The sequence below is a fragment of the Kryptolebias marmoratus genome, linkage group LG8 (assembly GCF_001649575.2).
Source record: "Kryptolebias marmoratus isolate JLee-2015 linkage group LG8, ASM164957v2, whole genome shotgun sequence".
NCBI classification, from domain to species: domain Eukaryota; kingdom Metazoa; phylum Chordata; class Actinopteri; order Cyprinodontiformes; family Rivulidae; genus Kryptolebias; species Kryptolebias marmoratus.
In genome coordinates, this window is record NC_051437.1 from 8,213,206 (window position 1) to 8,228,939 (window position 15,734).

At 42.2% G+C, this 15,734-nt stretch overlaps 1 protein-coding gene across 1 annotated transcript; it reads left to right on the plus strand.

The window, feature by feature from the left end:
* Positions 1-8,591: 8,591 nt before the first annotated feature.
* nr4a1 (nuclear receptor subfamily 4, group A, member 1) lies at positions 8,592-13,385 on the plus strand. Its single transcript, XM_017419125.3, has 7 exons — positions 8,592-8,856; positions 9,600-10,383; positions 10,490-10,619; positions 10,933-11,096; positions 11,193-11,395; positions 11,495-11,673; positions 12,079-13,385. The coding sequence occupies exons 1-7, from the start codon at positions 8,813-8,815 to the stop codon at positions 12,333-12,335; spliced, it is 1,761 nt and encodes a 586-aa protein (XP_017274614.1). The 5' UTR covers positions 8,592-8,812; the 3' UTR covers positions 12,336-13,385.
* The last annotated feature ends 2,349 nt before the right edge of the window (positions 13,386-15,734 follow it).

Sequence of the window (15,734 nt, forward strand, 5' to 3'; positions counted from 1 at the left end):
TTAGCATTTAGATTTATATTTAGTATGTAGCTGTAACAATTACATGTAATTAGCTAAATGTTGTAAAAAGTGACATCAGAAAATCAACACTACATTTTTAAACAGTGTTTGAAGCTAAATGTGACAAAATTTAGGCATGAATTTTTAGCACAAGCTCCCTTTACAAACGGCGCCCCATATGCATGGGCTCAGGAAGACTTCTGAACTTGGTCTGTTTGTTGTCGCAGTTCATTACTGCAGCCGCAACTGCAAATAAAATTCATTCATGCAAAATGAGAACCATCTGTAAGCTAAATTTAGAAACGCCACTCCCTCCTCTAGGCCTCAGCTCGTGAAAGATGGACTGTGAGGCAGCAGATGAGGTCTAAAAAGTAAAAATCTCAAATATATGCACCACATCCTCTGTATTAAAGCTGACAGATCAACCAGCCTGTTATCAGACGAGCCTTACTGTAAAGCCAAGAGACACAAGTGGAAATAAAGAAACGGAGGTTAAAGAAATTTATCCCCTCAGTTTAATAAATGGAAGAAACTCAGACTTCATTCTTACAACAAGCCAATGATGGTTGTTTGGGTTTATTGAAGCTGAAAAGTTGGACAGATTTCTCCCTCCCAGGATCAATAACTTCTAAACAAACTTGTAAAATCACAAACTTCACCTCCCTTCAGCGGTGTTAATTATGCTACATCCTTATTATATACTGAGCCGAACAAACAAATCTGGTGTTTTTCATGAAACAGCTGTGAAATGAGAGCTTAGGAACTGTTTGTAAGGAACATGAAGATAAAAATTGTCCAAAATGACTCAAATGTTTTAAAGTTAGCTCATGGGATGACATAAATATTTGATATATAGATGCCAGATGTGGTTTTGGCAACAACACAGCAAACAGTTATGACATTTTTAAATATTTTAACACAGGATTTGCATTTTGTAGACAGTCCCTGACCTCTTCAGCTCTGCCTAAAAACAACTTTGTTCACCAGGAAAATCATATTCAGTGAATATAAATCAGCAATCTCACATATGCTGGGACAAGGAAGGAATAAACAATTGTTGTGTAAATACTAAATAAAGGTGTTGAATATTGATCCTCTGAGGTGGGGTACAGTCTGGGTCAGGTTTTCACACCTTTTGTGCCAATAATTAAGGCTAACTATTGGTTTTATGGTTTTACAGTGAATCTCTTTATTTTTAACTACAAAGCTGTTATATTATGGTATTTTTTGTTGCTTAAAGGTTATTTACTGCCCCATTATCACACTCACAGTAAATACTTCTATCATAAGATACCGTAAATCAAAAACCCTTTACAGTTTGATAAAAGTATACCATAACATCTCATCACAAATTGTCATTATCACATTTTTATTGTGAAATTCTGGCAGCCATTTACAGGATTTTACAGTAAATTCCTTTCTTTTACAGTGCAGCTGGTGGGGTTTGATGGTTTCTACTAAAGTTTGGTGAGTAACCTGCAAGTGTCTCTACAAAATATCAAAACATAACTAATCCTTTAAGTAAAGGGTGTAAACACTTTACCCACCAGTGTTTTCTTTTCTGATGAAGTGTTTCTTCCTGTAATCCACATCGTTTTATGTATTTCCCAGTATAATTATAGTTTGTTTGGTGGTTTTACAGTAACACCAGCAGATGCATCTGTGAGATTAAACCCGGTTCTGGAGCAGTCGTATACGTGTGTGTGTGTGTGTGTGTGTGTGTGTGTGTCCCACTGAGTGTATGTGGGCAGCTGATGAGGGAGGAATGTGAGTGTGGGACGGTTCAAAGTGGGACATTCTTGTGTCCTGCAGTCAGACAACAGAACAACAGAACGGAGTTTGTCCTCTGCTCCAGCATGAAGCCACAGCTCATAACTCTGATGCCCGAGACGACGACACACTCAGCATTTACCATCTTCACATAATGCAGTCCTGACTCTGAGCGCCCTGAGGATTTACAGACAGGTTTAGGAGAATGTCCATGTGGACGGTTTTAATAATTTAAAACATTTAAAAAATCTGTTCTTCTGTTCTCAGCTGTGGCCTTCACCATCATTCAGAGCTTTGTTATAAGTTTTCTTCTACTCTTGATAAATTTATCTAAATGCAAACATTATCTGGACAAGTACATCACAGTTTTATCCAAACACACACATACGACCTTTTCCTGACACTGTGGACAAAATAATATTTTAGTTGTAAATATGAATAAACCACTTTTCTTCAGTCATATTCACAGTTTCACCACCACCATCCTTTTCATGTATTCGTCTTTTCTGTCGTAACCCATGCACAGCTTAACTCAACAAAGTCTGAATTAAATAGAAAAATCCTGGCTTCACTCATGAATCCGGATCAACATTGAAATTTAATTGTCTTTTGTAAAAGAAAAAAAAATCCATCTTAGTTCAGAGTTTTGTTGAATCTTTAAACTTTATAAAATAAAACCATTCCTGCTAAATGTTATTTGTTAAATTTTAATAAATGTTATTTAATTTACCTGAAAACAAGAACATCAGAGCTGAGTCAGAGGAGTCATGCTGCCCTCTAGTGGTAATCTAAGGCAGTGGTTCCAACCCTGGTCCTTACAGAACAGCATCCTGCAGGTTTTATTGTTTCTCTGCTTTGACACACCTCATTTAAATGACTGATTCAGTGATTTAGCAGCTATATGCTGCTAAATCACTATCTGAAGGTGCTGCTTATAAGGCTGAGTTTGTTTGCAGCTTGTCAGAAACGTTTTTAACAAAGAAGCCGTCCAGAGGACTTGATTGAACCTTGTTAGATACTTTGTGCTGTTTTAGCTGTTTATGTATCAAAACATTTAGCTCAATCAGGAAATGGGTGCTTTAACTTTTGATTTCTGTAACTTTTTTAGTTTTTGTCTGCTTATGCTACTGTTAGTTTTTAGCTATCCCTTTTGCCTTTTGCTTCTTTTAGCTATCATTTTGCTAGTTTTAGCTTTTAGCTAGCATTTTGACACTTTTGGCATCCAGCTTGCCTTTTGCTACTTTTATCTTCAATTAGCCTTTTAAAACTTTCAACTAGCTTTAATACATTTAGCTTTTAGTTAGCATTTTGCTACATTTGATTTTAGCTACTGTTTTTTCTAGTATTTTGCTCCTTTTTAAGCTTTCTGTTCTGCTTTTTCAGTTTTGTTTCAGCACATTTTAGCAGTCATGTAGCACTCACTGAGGTTTTTCAGAAAATGCAGTTTCTTTAGTTTTAATTAAGCTTCAGATTTTATTTCTTTACTTTTTGCTTTATTCCACTTGTTCTGCGAGTTAGTTTCGTCAGGTTCTGCCACCAGATGGAGCAGAAGAGTCTGACACATCTCCTCTCACTGCTGCAAATGTAAGCAAGAAATGAGAAGTCTGAAGTGAGCCGAGACAGACAGGTAACATGTTCCTGAGCTGGAGCCTCTCAGAGGAAAGTATCCCACATTGTAGAGTCCAAAAGGTTATCTTCAGCTCTTGTGACGCTACAGATATGTACAGTAGTCCTGACAAATAAAACACACACGAACTGAGACAGTGGAGGCTGTGTAGCCATGTGGAAACGAGAAGGTCATAACTCAAAGGATCTGTTTATAAAATCTGAGACAGGGCTGATTTGTGGCGTCTGATCATCTTTTCATCTGAAGGTGGAAAGTGGAACTTGATAAGGACAGCGGTGACCTAAGCTTTGAGGAGGAATGTGAGGCGGATATAAAAAAAACTCTCACATGTTGGTAAAAAAAAAAAAAAAAAGGGAAGCACTGCAAAGAGGCCTAGTCATGTTTTCATCACGGGTACAGACAAGCTTCTCCAAATATGTTCATTCAGTCGGTCGGCAATTCTGCTTTTTGCAACATTATCCACTCTGAGCAGACAACTTTCCTCTACTTTTTACTTGTAAAAAAAGAGAAAGAAGCTTATGTGTTATTCTATTTATCGTGTTCTCCAGTAATAAAAAGGACCAAAACATGGATTTTTAGTCACTCCGCAACTGTTTGCAGTAAAACAGTGAACTATTTACGTTTGTGTTGAAATGCTAAGCAAATTGTGAAATGGAAAAAAACCAACAGGAAATGTCTCTTTAACAGAAACTTGGCCACGATCACTCATTTGTGATGTATCTTCTAATGATGGTGGTGGAGAGCTATGAAAACCAAATCTGTCATCAGTGTTCAGCTGAATGGGAAGAAGTTCAGTAACACCACATGTGTCGTGTGGATCGGGACATACGGAAACAAACATTTTTTAAAAGATGCTTCATTTTGGAAGAAAAGTGATGAATTCAGAACAACTTTGTGTTGATTAGTGGTGACATTATTCTATATGGCAGCCGTTTTAAACCTTCTGACCGCAAAAATAACACTTGTGACCCCAGGGGGAACTTGGTGAGGTACTAAATAATTACTAAAAACAAAGGTATTTGGTCTACAAACAGCCTTGCAACCTTTTTACTCATTTATCGCCTGTCACTGACAGGCAAAAGAGTAGCACTTTGGGGTGCTTGGACTAGATAAAGCACTATACAAGTGCAAGCCATTCACCATAGCAATAAGGTTGTCTGTATTTTTTTGTCACAGCAGCAGACAAGTTCAAGATAAAGAACATTATTTAAAATTAACATTTAATTTGATTTCTGTTGATTATCGTTAAACCTCATTAAATGACTCGTCATTTGGTGTTTCTCCTGAGCCCAGCATTGAGAACCTCATCTCCAGGCGACAAATAGACCCAAACCACACCCAGAAAACAGCCACTGAAGGTCCAGGTTGGTCCCCAACTTTTATCCATTCACTGGTTCTGGAAACACTGCTTCACATTAAAGAGCGGCACCCCCCAAGGCTGTGTTCTCGGTCCACACCTGAACTCACTGTTCACCCAAGAGAATGGATGGATAGGATAAGTGCTGACATTTCCTGTCATCAGCTTAATCCACAGTTTGACAGAAACCTGTTCAGTTTGACTAAAGTCCTGTAGAAGATTTTGGAAATGAGACAAACGCTTGTGTCAGATATTGCTGGAACAAGTTTGTGTTTTTGAAATTAACAGAGATAACAAATGAGAAAAAAACAAACCTAGAATTGTATATTTTATGTTGCTTGGTGCACAAGTCTAGTTTGATGAAGTGTAAACATCAGCGCCTGTGCACATACAGAGTTTAAAACATGCATGTCAGTCACTTACATAAACATAAACGGTGCAGAGGCGACACACCTTATAAAATAATGCATCTGACTCCCTGCCGAGAAGAATCTCGTGTGCACAAAGGCATGTTCAGAGCTGATCGGCTTGTCGTAACCTTCCTGATGTTCCTACTGCTGGGAGAAGCAGATATTTTGAGAGCAGAATGTGAGCTGAGTCGGGCAACAAGCTGAAGTCCTAATACAGACGGCAGGATTGCTGCTTGGCTTGTCAGGGCTGAGTGTCCGAAAACAGAGGAGCAATGCATTCATGAGGTTAAACACACGCAGGCTTGTTTCCCTTATGATACGATAGAAGTTGTTTTATCAGCTTGTTTCACAAATTTCCCTGCCTGACAGAAGCAGCATGAGCATTTGGGGGCATTTTTGTCCCACCTTTTGTGATGACACTAATTATTATCATTGGGGGTGACACATGCTTGAAATGTTATTACTCTGACCTACTGCGTAGACCCAGACTGGAAGCAGTGAGGATGCTACTTAATGCTGAAGGGGTTTAACCCTCTAACATGCAGCCATCTTTGTCACCCAGACAAAAGTGGGCGACACTGTTTTAACCCAGCTGTGTGTTAGCAAAATATCTCATGAACCAGTGGACAACGTTCAGAAAGTAATCACTGAACATCTACAACTAGTTACCCTTTGGAGTCAACCTAATTCAGGATGGCCGCCAGAGCTAATCAACCTCGGCGAATACAAAAAACGGCTACAACTCTGTCAATCCCACATATACTGAGCTAAAATTTGGTGTGATGGTAGCTGAGAGTCAGTCACAATGCATGCTCTGAGTGCGACATCTCACACTTACGCATGAGACTGCACACAACATGCTGCTACTCCGCCATTTCTCAACAGAAAATGATCTTAGTCTAAAACTCTGGCTTGACCGGCGGTGGGTGGTGGGCCTTTAGTTTTCAGTTGTTGGAGAAACGTGTGGAAACCTGGAGCTCTGCTTTGGAAACAAACACATTCCCAATCGCTGAATGAGGCTGAATATTTTCTAAATTCAGAACGTGGCCATTATAAATAGGAGTTAAATTCTCCCAGGATTGGAAAAAGATGCAAAGCACAGTGGATAGCATCTTTTCTGCTTCATTTACATCTGTATGCAAACTACAGAAGATCTGGCTTTGACAGGTTTTTTTTTTCTTTTCTTTTGCAGCTTGAGGCAGTTGTAGCTTCAGGCAGTCTGTGCTGTGCTTCCATCTGCTATCAGTTTCATCACAGCGCTGAACTTCCTCATGGATCTTCCACTAACTCCTTGTGGCTTGGAAAAACAATTCAGTCACATTTCAGGCCTGTAAAGAAACCTCCTCCTGTTTTACAATCGTTGAGGAGCTTGGAATGCAGAACCAGAGGTGTAAAACATCATCTGATCACAGAAATAGCTCGCTGGAAGAGCAACAGGTGGAGCTTGTGTGGTAATACACCAGCGTGAGTGGGAAATACTGCGCTCAAATACCAGTTTTCTTGCATATCATGATGTACAGTAAAATCAGCACAACGAGGGACCAGCCAACACTATTGCACTGACAACAACTTCGAGCAAATTAGTTGACAGAGTGCACAGGGGTGCTCCAAAGGAAAAAAAACAAACCCTGTTGCTGTCACACTGATTGTTACCAAAGGCAGGAAGACTGTGTCTGATGTTAGAGATCAGATGAAATCTGTAATCAGTTAGTGTGCAGCAGGGAGGCCCAGACTGAAAAAAAGAAGAGGAAACTGAACAGGCAGGTTTCCAACTCAGACTGCCCCCAGTGGCTCAGCAATGTCTGCAGTCCTATTCTGTGAATTATATCGCCCAGTTTCTTCTGGGGAAAACAGTGTTCAGCTGATAATCAGTGTGAGGACCACAGCCTGAAGCAATACCACAACTGTATTGTCACTTAAACAACACACTTATTACATCTTTAGATTTCCATGTGTACAGTATGTGTGTGAAATGCTTTAACTTCCATGGGTGCATGATTCAGAAAAGGTGAGCCACTTAATAATAACATACTTGGGGATAAAAGATGGTTCATGTGTTGCTCAAAGACTGAGTGTTGAAAGTTTATTGTGGTTGGCTGAACTCTGATGCAGTGTTTCTATTATATCTTACAGTAAGAGCACACTTCAGCTCTTTAGGTGTAAGGCTCTGTGAAAAGGTTGTTATTAATTAATATCCTTCCTCCTTGGCAAGCTCTTTGAACAATCACAGAGTAGAGACCTGCAGGGGATCACCAAGACTGCCCCTCCACCATCCCTGGAACATATCCCCTCTGCCCGGTTGAGAAGCAGAGCTGTAAAGATCAGGTCTGACCGTACTCCCCGAACAACGTCTTTTAGACACCCTCCTCTCTGGTAGGCTCAGCGTCGTGAGGACACGGACTGAAAGACTGAAAAACAGCTTCTTTCTCAATGCTGTGAGAGCTCTGCTGAAAGCCTGAGTCGAACTTGTCATTTCCATTCTCTTCTCTTTATCCTTTGTCATCTGGACCAGCCACAGGCTCATCTTTCCTGTCAGAATTAAACTCTATTTCTTCAAACTGAGGTCGTTCAAAGAGCTATCTACAACAGGTAAGATATTAACCGTTCACAACTGTTCTACCGCCCCCAACTTCACATGGACTGAATTGCCCCTTTAAATGATTCAACATTAAAGAGAATGAGAATAATAGATGTGGATTGTGAAGTTTGAAACATTCTTCCAGCTCGGGCTCCAGTACAGTAACTAGAATTAATTGGGGAATTTTTTTTAAACAGTGAAGCACAAAATCGAGACAACTGTTTTAACTTGAATCCAGTAAATGTGCACGGAGAATCTGCAGTTAGGTGCACGTAACATAATGTTTGATCAAGCCCCCCCCCAACTCACACACACACACACACCTCCCTGTCTGAAAGGCAACCCCTCTGCTCTTTGCAGGCTTACTATAAATACACCAGTAAGTCATAAACGATAAGGTGGCTTGGATTTTAAACCAAAATAACACAACTCAGGGACAATTCACTGCTTTCCTTTCTTCTCCTTCAACATAGTGTGCCATTTTGAATATTTGTGCAACCTGTTCAAAGTAGCTATCATAATAATTTGAAATTTAAACTCCTGAGAAAGGCTTTTTTTTATTCTGAGCTGCAAGCCAGCATGTGGCTTTTCTTAGTATACATTTTTTTTTCAACTTTTGCCATTTGAGATCTCTTTTTCATAAAAACAGAAACCATATCAGTGACTTCCTGTTTGCAAGTGACATCACATCTCTCCCCCTCCAATTCATGTTTCCACGCTGAGCAGCGCGAGCTGAACGTAGTGAACGCTCGCGACGAGTTCAGCTTTAAAGAGGAGCACGTGCGGAGAGCATGGGGCTCTGCCTTCCCCGGGAGATGTTTTATTCACGTCCACCGGGTTAGATCGGGCCTTGTGTGTGGGTCTGTGTGTCGGCAGGATAATGCTGCGGTTCTTCGCGCTACGCGCGTCAACGGAATCCCGGAGTGCGTCATCGCGCACAGCACGCGCTCTGATTGGCCGCGTGTTGGAAACCTCTCTGACGTCATGGGCACAAAAAAGCGAAGAATAAAGCGAGTAGTGGAGAGGAGAGCGGAGGGACTGCCACTCAGCTGGGGCTCGGAGGATGACGGATGGTCGCTGGTAGACTGCTCACAGCTCGAACCCTCACTGACAGGTAAGAGACGACTTCTCCTTCCAGCTGCGCGCGATCTGAAGGAAAACTACTTCTTAAAGAGACTCGGGTCTTCGGCTTCTAATTGGTTTTGAGCAGATGAAGCGTTTCTGTTTTCCTGGAGTTAAAAAGAGTTCCGTCAACCTGCTGAGCTGCTGTGTTGTCAGAAACGATCCCTCTGCAGTTTGCTGCCGCTTTACTGCTGTAGTAAAACATGACCGGGAGGATGCTTTAGGATTTGACTCGTGCTATAAAGAGAGTTTGACTTTCCAGGTTTTCTCAGAACCGAGCGACGTAACCAATACTCTTTAAAGTGTTGCAACAAAGCCTCAAAGAGCCAGAGGTTCCCTAAAACTCACACAGAGGACTTCCAGAGAACAGAACAGAACAGAACAGGGAGGTCTGCCTACACAACTCGTGCAGGACTATGTGAATTCATTCAAATATATGAATTAAAAAGTAATTTTTTAATTAAATCACCTTTAATAAAGACATAGCCCTGAGGACTGTTCTCACTGTAGAAAATCGATTACAAGTTTGGAAAGTACTCAAAGGAATATACATCACTAAAGCAACATTCTGATGTCCTATTAACTCAGAGCACAGGTGATTTTTGTGTATAAATACGGTCACCTGTTGTACACAGAGCTGAAACAGGGAAGAAAACTCAATCCTAGACATTCAATTTTCTTTCCATACCTGGTTTAAAGTTTTACAAACCTGACCATTTTTCTGATCCTCCTCAGTTTTGCAGCCATGACGTGCATACACCCCCAGTATGGATCTCAGTTCTACGAGAACGGCATCAGCGGCTCAGAGCTCCAGAGCACAGACTTCATCTCCAGGCTGATTGCGGACCCGAGCGGCAGCCCGCGGGACCACCTCTCAGCGCCGCCCCTGCCGAGCATCGGCTCCCTGGTGGGCACCCCTGCGGACTTTGAGGCGTACTCGTGCCAGTTCACTACAGCCCCCGCTCACGTAGCCCCCGCCTCGGGCCAGGAGAGCCCCTTCCCGCTGGACGAACCCCAGGTTTACGGCTGTTACACGGGACCCTTTATGCTGAGTTACCTTGACGAGGCCAGCGGGTCGGACTATTTTGGCAGCCCAGCTTCGGCCTCGTCTCCTTCGACGCCCGGGTACCAGACCCAGCATGTGTCTAACTGGGATTCGGCCTTCGGGTCGTACTCGACCAGCCCTGGATTCTGGATGCCCGAGGACACTTCGGTACCACACACGCCCTCTTTTTTCACGTTCGGGTCAGGATCCGGGGAGGACATGCCTCATTTGGGTCAAGCCCTTTTGAGAGAGCAGGAATCTTTTGCTGTGGCTCATCCTCACTCCTCTGCGTTGACCTTCCCCCCCATGGCGATGGAGCAAGCATGTGGTATTGATGGCACCAAACAGCTGGATGGAAGCTTATCGCCCAAGTTAAAGAGTGGAAGCGAGGGCAGCTGTGCCGTGTGTGGAGACCATGCCTCCTGTCAGCACTATGGGGTCCGCACCTGTGAGGGCTGCAAAGGGTTTTTCAAGGTAAGAAGGCGTGACAAGTCTATGGAAATCTTTTTTATAAAAGCAATGATTTTGTACCACTTTTCCAGTGAGGTTTGCCCTCATCCCTCACCTTATTCTTTTACAGCGCACAGTCCAGAAAAATTCCAAATACGTCTGCCTCGCCAACAAAGACTGTCCTGTGGACAAGAAGAGGCGGAACCGATGCCAGTTCTGCCGCTTCCAGAAGTGCCTCACAGTGGGGATGGTCAAAGAAGGTGAGCAAAGTGTGAGATAAAAACCAGCAGGGACAAAGTGGGACAGGATTCAGTTTGGGTGTTTTGTCTCTCAGATTAGTTCAGCTCTTTACAATCTGAAACCATCGGCACAGTTCTGCTTATTCTGTTGCAGGAGGATTCTGTTTTCAGTAAATGTTGTCACTAAAGTGTTCAAATTTCTGTTGTGGTTCGAAAAATCCACCATTTTAAACATTTAAAAACAAATTGTGGGTGATTGTAATAATTCAGACTCAGTACAGAGGTTTCAGGTGAGAAGGAGGTTACATTAACACCCTTTTTATTTGGTTTCCAGTTGTGAGAACAGATAGTCTGAAAGGACGAAGGGGTCGTCTGCCTTCAAAGCCTAAAGCCGTCCGAGACGTGACAACCACTGCGTCTCCAGTGAGCCTGATCTCTTCTCTTGTGAGGGCCCACATCGAGTCAAATCCCAGCGACGTGTCCCTGGATTATTCTAAGGTGAGCAGAACCAGATCTCTGTAATTTGACAAAAAAAAAAAAAAAAAAGAAAAAGTGAGACTTGTTTCTTAACATCTGTTTGGTTTGTTGTTTCAGTATTTTGAACATGAAGTCAGCTTGGACCAGAAGGAGGATGTTGGTGACATCAGACAGTTTTACGACCTCCTCACAGCCTCCTTTGAGGTCATCAGGAAGTGGGCGAAGGATGTCCCGGGTTTCTCTGACTTCTGCTCAGAGGATCAGGAACTCCTGCTGGAATCTGCGTTAGTTGAACTCTTCATCCTGCGCCTCGCATACCGGTGACTGCAACTTCCTAACTTGTTTTAAAAGTTCTTATCATCATAGATGGATTGAACTGGATAGAATAAACAACCTGCATTTTTTTTTTCTTTTCATAGGTCTGACCCTGAAATGAAGAAGCTCGTCTTCTGCGACGGGACAGTACTTCACAGGACCCAGTGCGTCCGAGGCTTCGGGGACTGGGTCGACTCCATCTTGGAGTTTTCCCGAAGTCTTCATCGCATGAAGCTGAGCGACTCCTCCTTCGTCTGTCTCACAGCTCTGGTCATTATCACTGGTGAGATCTGAATTCATATCAAGTTTAACACAGTCCTTTTTAATTCAAGCGAGCTTTAGGTTTTATTACAGTCGTTACACAACACAGTACTGGAACAACAGGTGCACGGCAAACTGTAACAGGATCTCATCTATAATGAGATGTCATATATCACTGCAGGCAGCGTGAAGGTTAATGAGCAGACCCAACAAACTGTCTCCGTGTTTAGCAGTCACGTGGTATATTCCATTAGGCTTGATTTAAGTTTAGTATGGCAACTTTTCAAATAATAATTTAGGAAAGAAAGGATTAGAAAACCCTGCAAGTCATGTTCCTCACTGCAATCAGTTCAAACCCAACAGGATAGTCTGCTGATTTTTTTTAAAAGACGGAAAACCTAAGCACGTTTGTCGTTTCTCTCTGCAGACAGGCACGGCCTTAAGGAGCCGAGACGCGTGGAGGACTTGCAGAGCCAGCTCATCACCTGCCTTAAAGACCAGGTTTCTGGCTGTGGCTCTGAGTTCTTGCAGCCCAACTACCTGTCCAGACTTCTGGGGAAGCTGCCCGAGCTCAGGACTCTGTGCACGCAGGGCTTCCAGCGCCTCTTTTACCTGAAACTGGAGGATCTTGTTCCGCAACCCCCGATTGTGGAGAAAATCTTAATGGACACGCTACCGTTTTAAAGATGGACAGTGCAATGTGGAGCATCTGTGAATTTAATCCGGGGTTCGTTTGGGAGCCGAGGAGAAAAGACTCGGTGCTCGTGCTCCAGATGAGCAAAGCCAACCTGCAAAGTTGGGAAGAATAAAAAAAACTGAGGGATTCTGCAGCATGATAAGAGAAGTGCTACTTCTGAGTTAGAAGGAGAATAATTTGTTCAAGACGTAGAGTATCTGGATCCAGTCCACAATGCTCATCTTAGTTGACTTTCTGGAAAACTGTAGTCTGAAGATGAAATTAGGAGGGCCCGCTTAAGGACCACACAGGGACTGTTTACATTCAACAACATGCCATGAATGGAATCACTGACGGAGGAAAAATGACTCCTGTCGTTTACAATTTGACTACAAATAATATATGTACCATTTATGGTAGTAATGCATAACACAGCCTTGTACCAGGTACAGACTTACCTGATCCTAATCAGGTACTTACTTACAGGGACTGGGCTGTATTATGAAAATGACTTGTTACCTTGTAACAGGTAGGTAAGTGAATCTACTGAATTGTGTATTTTTACCCATTTTTTTTCCACCTAAAACACCATAAAGCAATATTGTGATCATGTGAAGCTCAAGTATTAAAAGTACTGCTGCTCTGATTAGATTAAATGACGTTGAAAGCAGTAAATCATTGCAAACTGGGATCCAGACAGCCTTTCCCTTCTTTAGTACGCGAGGCAGAAGTCACTCATTTACACTTTATATTTAATGCCACCATCATAGTTTGGTGATAAGAAAGTAGGTTAAACCTACACAATTATTCAGTGGTATCATTCATGTATCATGAATCAGCATTGAGCAGCTAATATACTGTGTATTATCCAGTACAGTCTTATGCACTGGTCTTGTTTGTAAATGATGATAAATCTGTATTAAAACCTGAAGGTGCTTTGACACGTGAACTGTATCCTGCAGTGTAGGGACATTTTGTTGTGTGCTTGTTATTTTTACATACTATGATGAACCTTTATTGCAAAACTTAAAATAAAATGCAAAAGTGCACATTTTAAATGCATTTGTCATTCTTAAATAATTGGGGAAAAAAAACAAAATCGGATTCGGTCATTGTTTTAAATAATTTAAGGCCTAGCTTTCCTTGAAGGGTTTCTCATCACTTTGCCATCTTTTATAGTTTTAAGCTAATCTAAAATAAGGGAATTTTAACCTTTTTTGGTAAAATCCTGAAAATAACATGATGCACAATCATTGGGAGATCTTGTGCGACCTGTTAGCACTCAGAGGATGTCTTGTGAATGACTCTCAGCTACTTTCACACCAAATTTTAGCTCAATATCTGTAAGTCTGACTGAGTTACAGCGACATTTGATTGTGTTTGATGACGTTGATAAGCCTGACTTCAAAACATATGGAGTTTTAGATTGACATTCAATGATTATTTCCTAAGAGTTTCATTTAAATCTGTCCAGTGATTCATGGGATAAGACAGTCATACACACAAGCAACTTCATCATCATCGCCTGCCTTCGTGAGCAATAATGATGTCTTCCTCAGCTTATGAGCTTGGAAACAGAGCAGAGAATTGTCCTGTTCTAACAGCTTGTAAACTTCAGTCAAGTACAGCTTCTTCTTTTGGCAACACATCAAAACACGCTGCTATAAAAAAATGTGCCCCCTCCCACCAACCCAGTTATGTGCTGGTCTCTTTTTAGAAGGCGATGGAACTCCCAGTCCGGTCTCAAATAACCCAGACCACTCACATGAACGCATGCATGTGTGGCATCACATGAATGCACACCTCACGGCGCTTGGAGTATTGTTTGGGAGAATCTCCAACAGTTCACGGTTTAGAAAGCTTGTTGTTCGCGAGAACCGATGACACGCTGCAACGACCCAAACCAGACGAAGTACGAAGGGATTAGCAATGACTAATCAGCACAGAGAGGGACAAACAGGAGTCAGACAGGAGCAGAAAGGGACCATCTATCATGAGAATGTGGGCCTCTTTATGATGAAACACGACATGAAATGATGAAACATTCAGCACACAAAGGTTAAAAGAAGGACCTTATTTAGTGTGTGAGGTTTAACAGACATCAAGACAGTTTATTCAACAATCATCAGAAAACTTGTGAATGACACGAAGAAGGAAAGGCCAAGCCACGTATGTGAGTTTGAAGTTTCACTTTTGCTTGTCCTTTATACAGATTATTTATCTGTGCAAAGACACTCGGGCACAACTATCAGCTCTAAAAGCCTGCTGAAGATCCTAGTCAGCCGGAGACGAGACACCGGCAAAATCAAGAAGTTTTCTGGAAGAGATATCCACCGATGTTGGTTTATAGTTAATCTATCAGAATGTCTGTAGCGGATTAGTTCAATCTTTGACTGTCACATTCTGCACAGCAGCATAAGAAACTTCGTATTGTATTTATTGTATATTGTTGATTTGATTTGGCCAAGATTTCACAGTGGATGGCCTTCCTGATGCAACCCTTCCAAATTATCCAAGTTTGGGATTGTGGCCCTTTTTGCCAGGTTACCCCACTTCTTTCTTTGACAGTGTAGATTGAAAAGAGTCAAGAAGGTAAGAAGGTGTTGCACTATGTCTTTGTGAATCTAGAGAAAGCATGATAAGATACCAAAAGAAGAACTTTAGCACTGTGTGAGGAAGCCAGGAGGGAGAGAAAGTATAGGAGGTTAGCTCAGGACAAGTGCAAGGACAGTGAGACACTGAGATGTGCAGTAGAAGTGACAGATGGGTTCAAGATGGGGGTGGGATTACATCGGGGATCAGCTCTGAGCCTCTTCTTGATTTTAATAAACAGGTTAACAGATGAGGTCAGGCAGGAAAGTCATGGACTGTGATGTTTGCAGACGACACTGTGAGCTGAGGTGAGAGTAAGGAACAGGTGGAAGAGAGGGTGGAGAGGTGGAGGTTCACTCTCAGTTACTCTGGTGTGACTGAGAGGGAGACAGGTGGAACGGTGAAGGTGAAGCTGCGAGGAGTGGAGGGACGGAAAGTGGATGAGTTTAAATACCCATGGGTGACCATCCAAAGCAAGAAAGAAGAGAGTGCAGGCAGGGTGGAGAGGGTGGAGATGAGTGTCAGGGGTGATTTGTGACAGAAGGATAGCTGCAAGACTGAAAAGGAAGGTTTACAAGATGGTAGTGCAACCTGCTATGATGTTTGGTTTGGAAGGTGGTGGCACTAACAAAACGGAAGGAGGCGGAGGTATAAGTGGCAGAGATGAAAATGTTCCGATTTTCACCAAAATGAACAGGATTAGAAATGAGGATATGGGCAGGTTGGGTGGTCTGGAGACAAAGTTGAGGCTAAGATGGTTTGGACATGTGTAGAAGAGGGACCGTGGATTTATTGGACAAAAGATGTGTAAATAT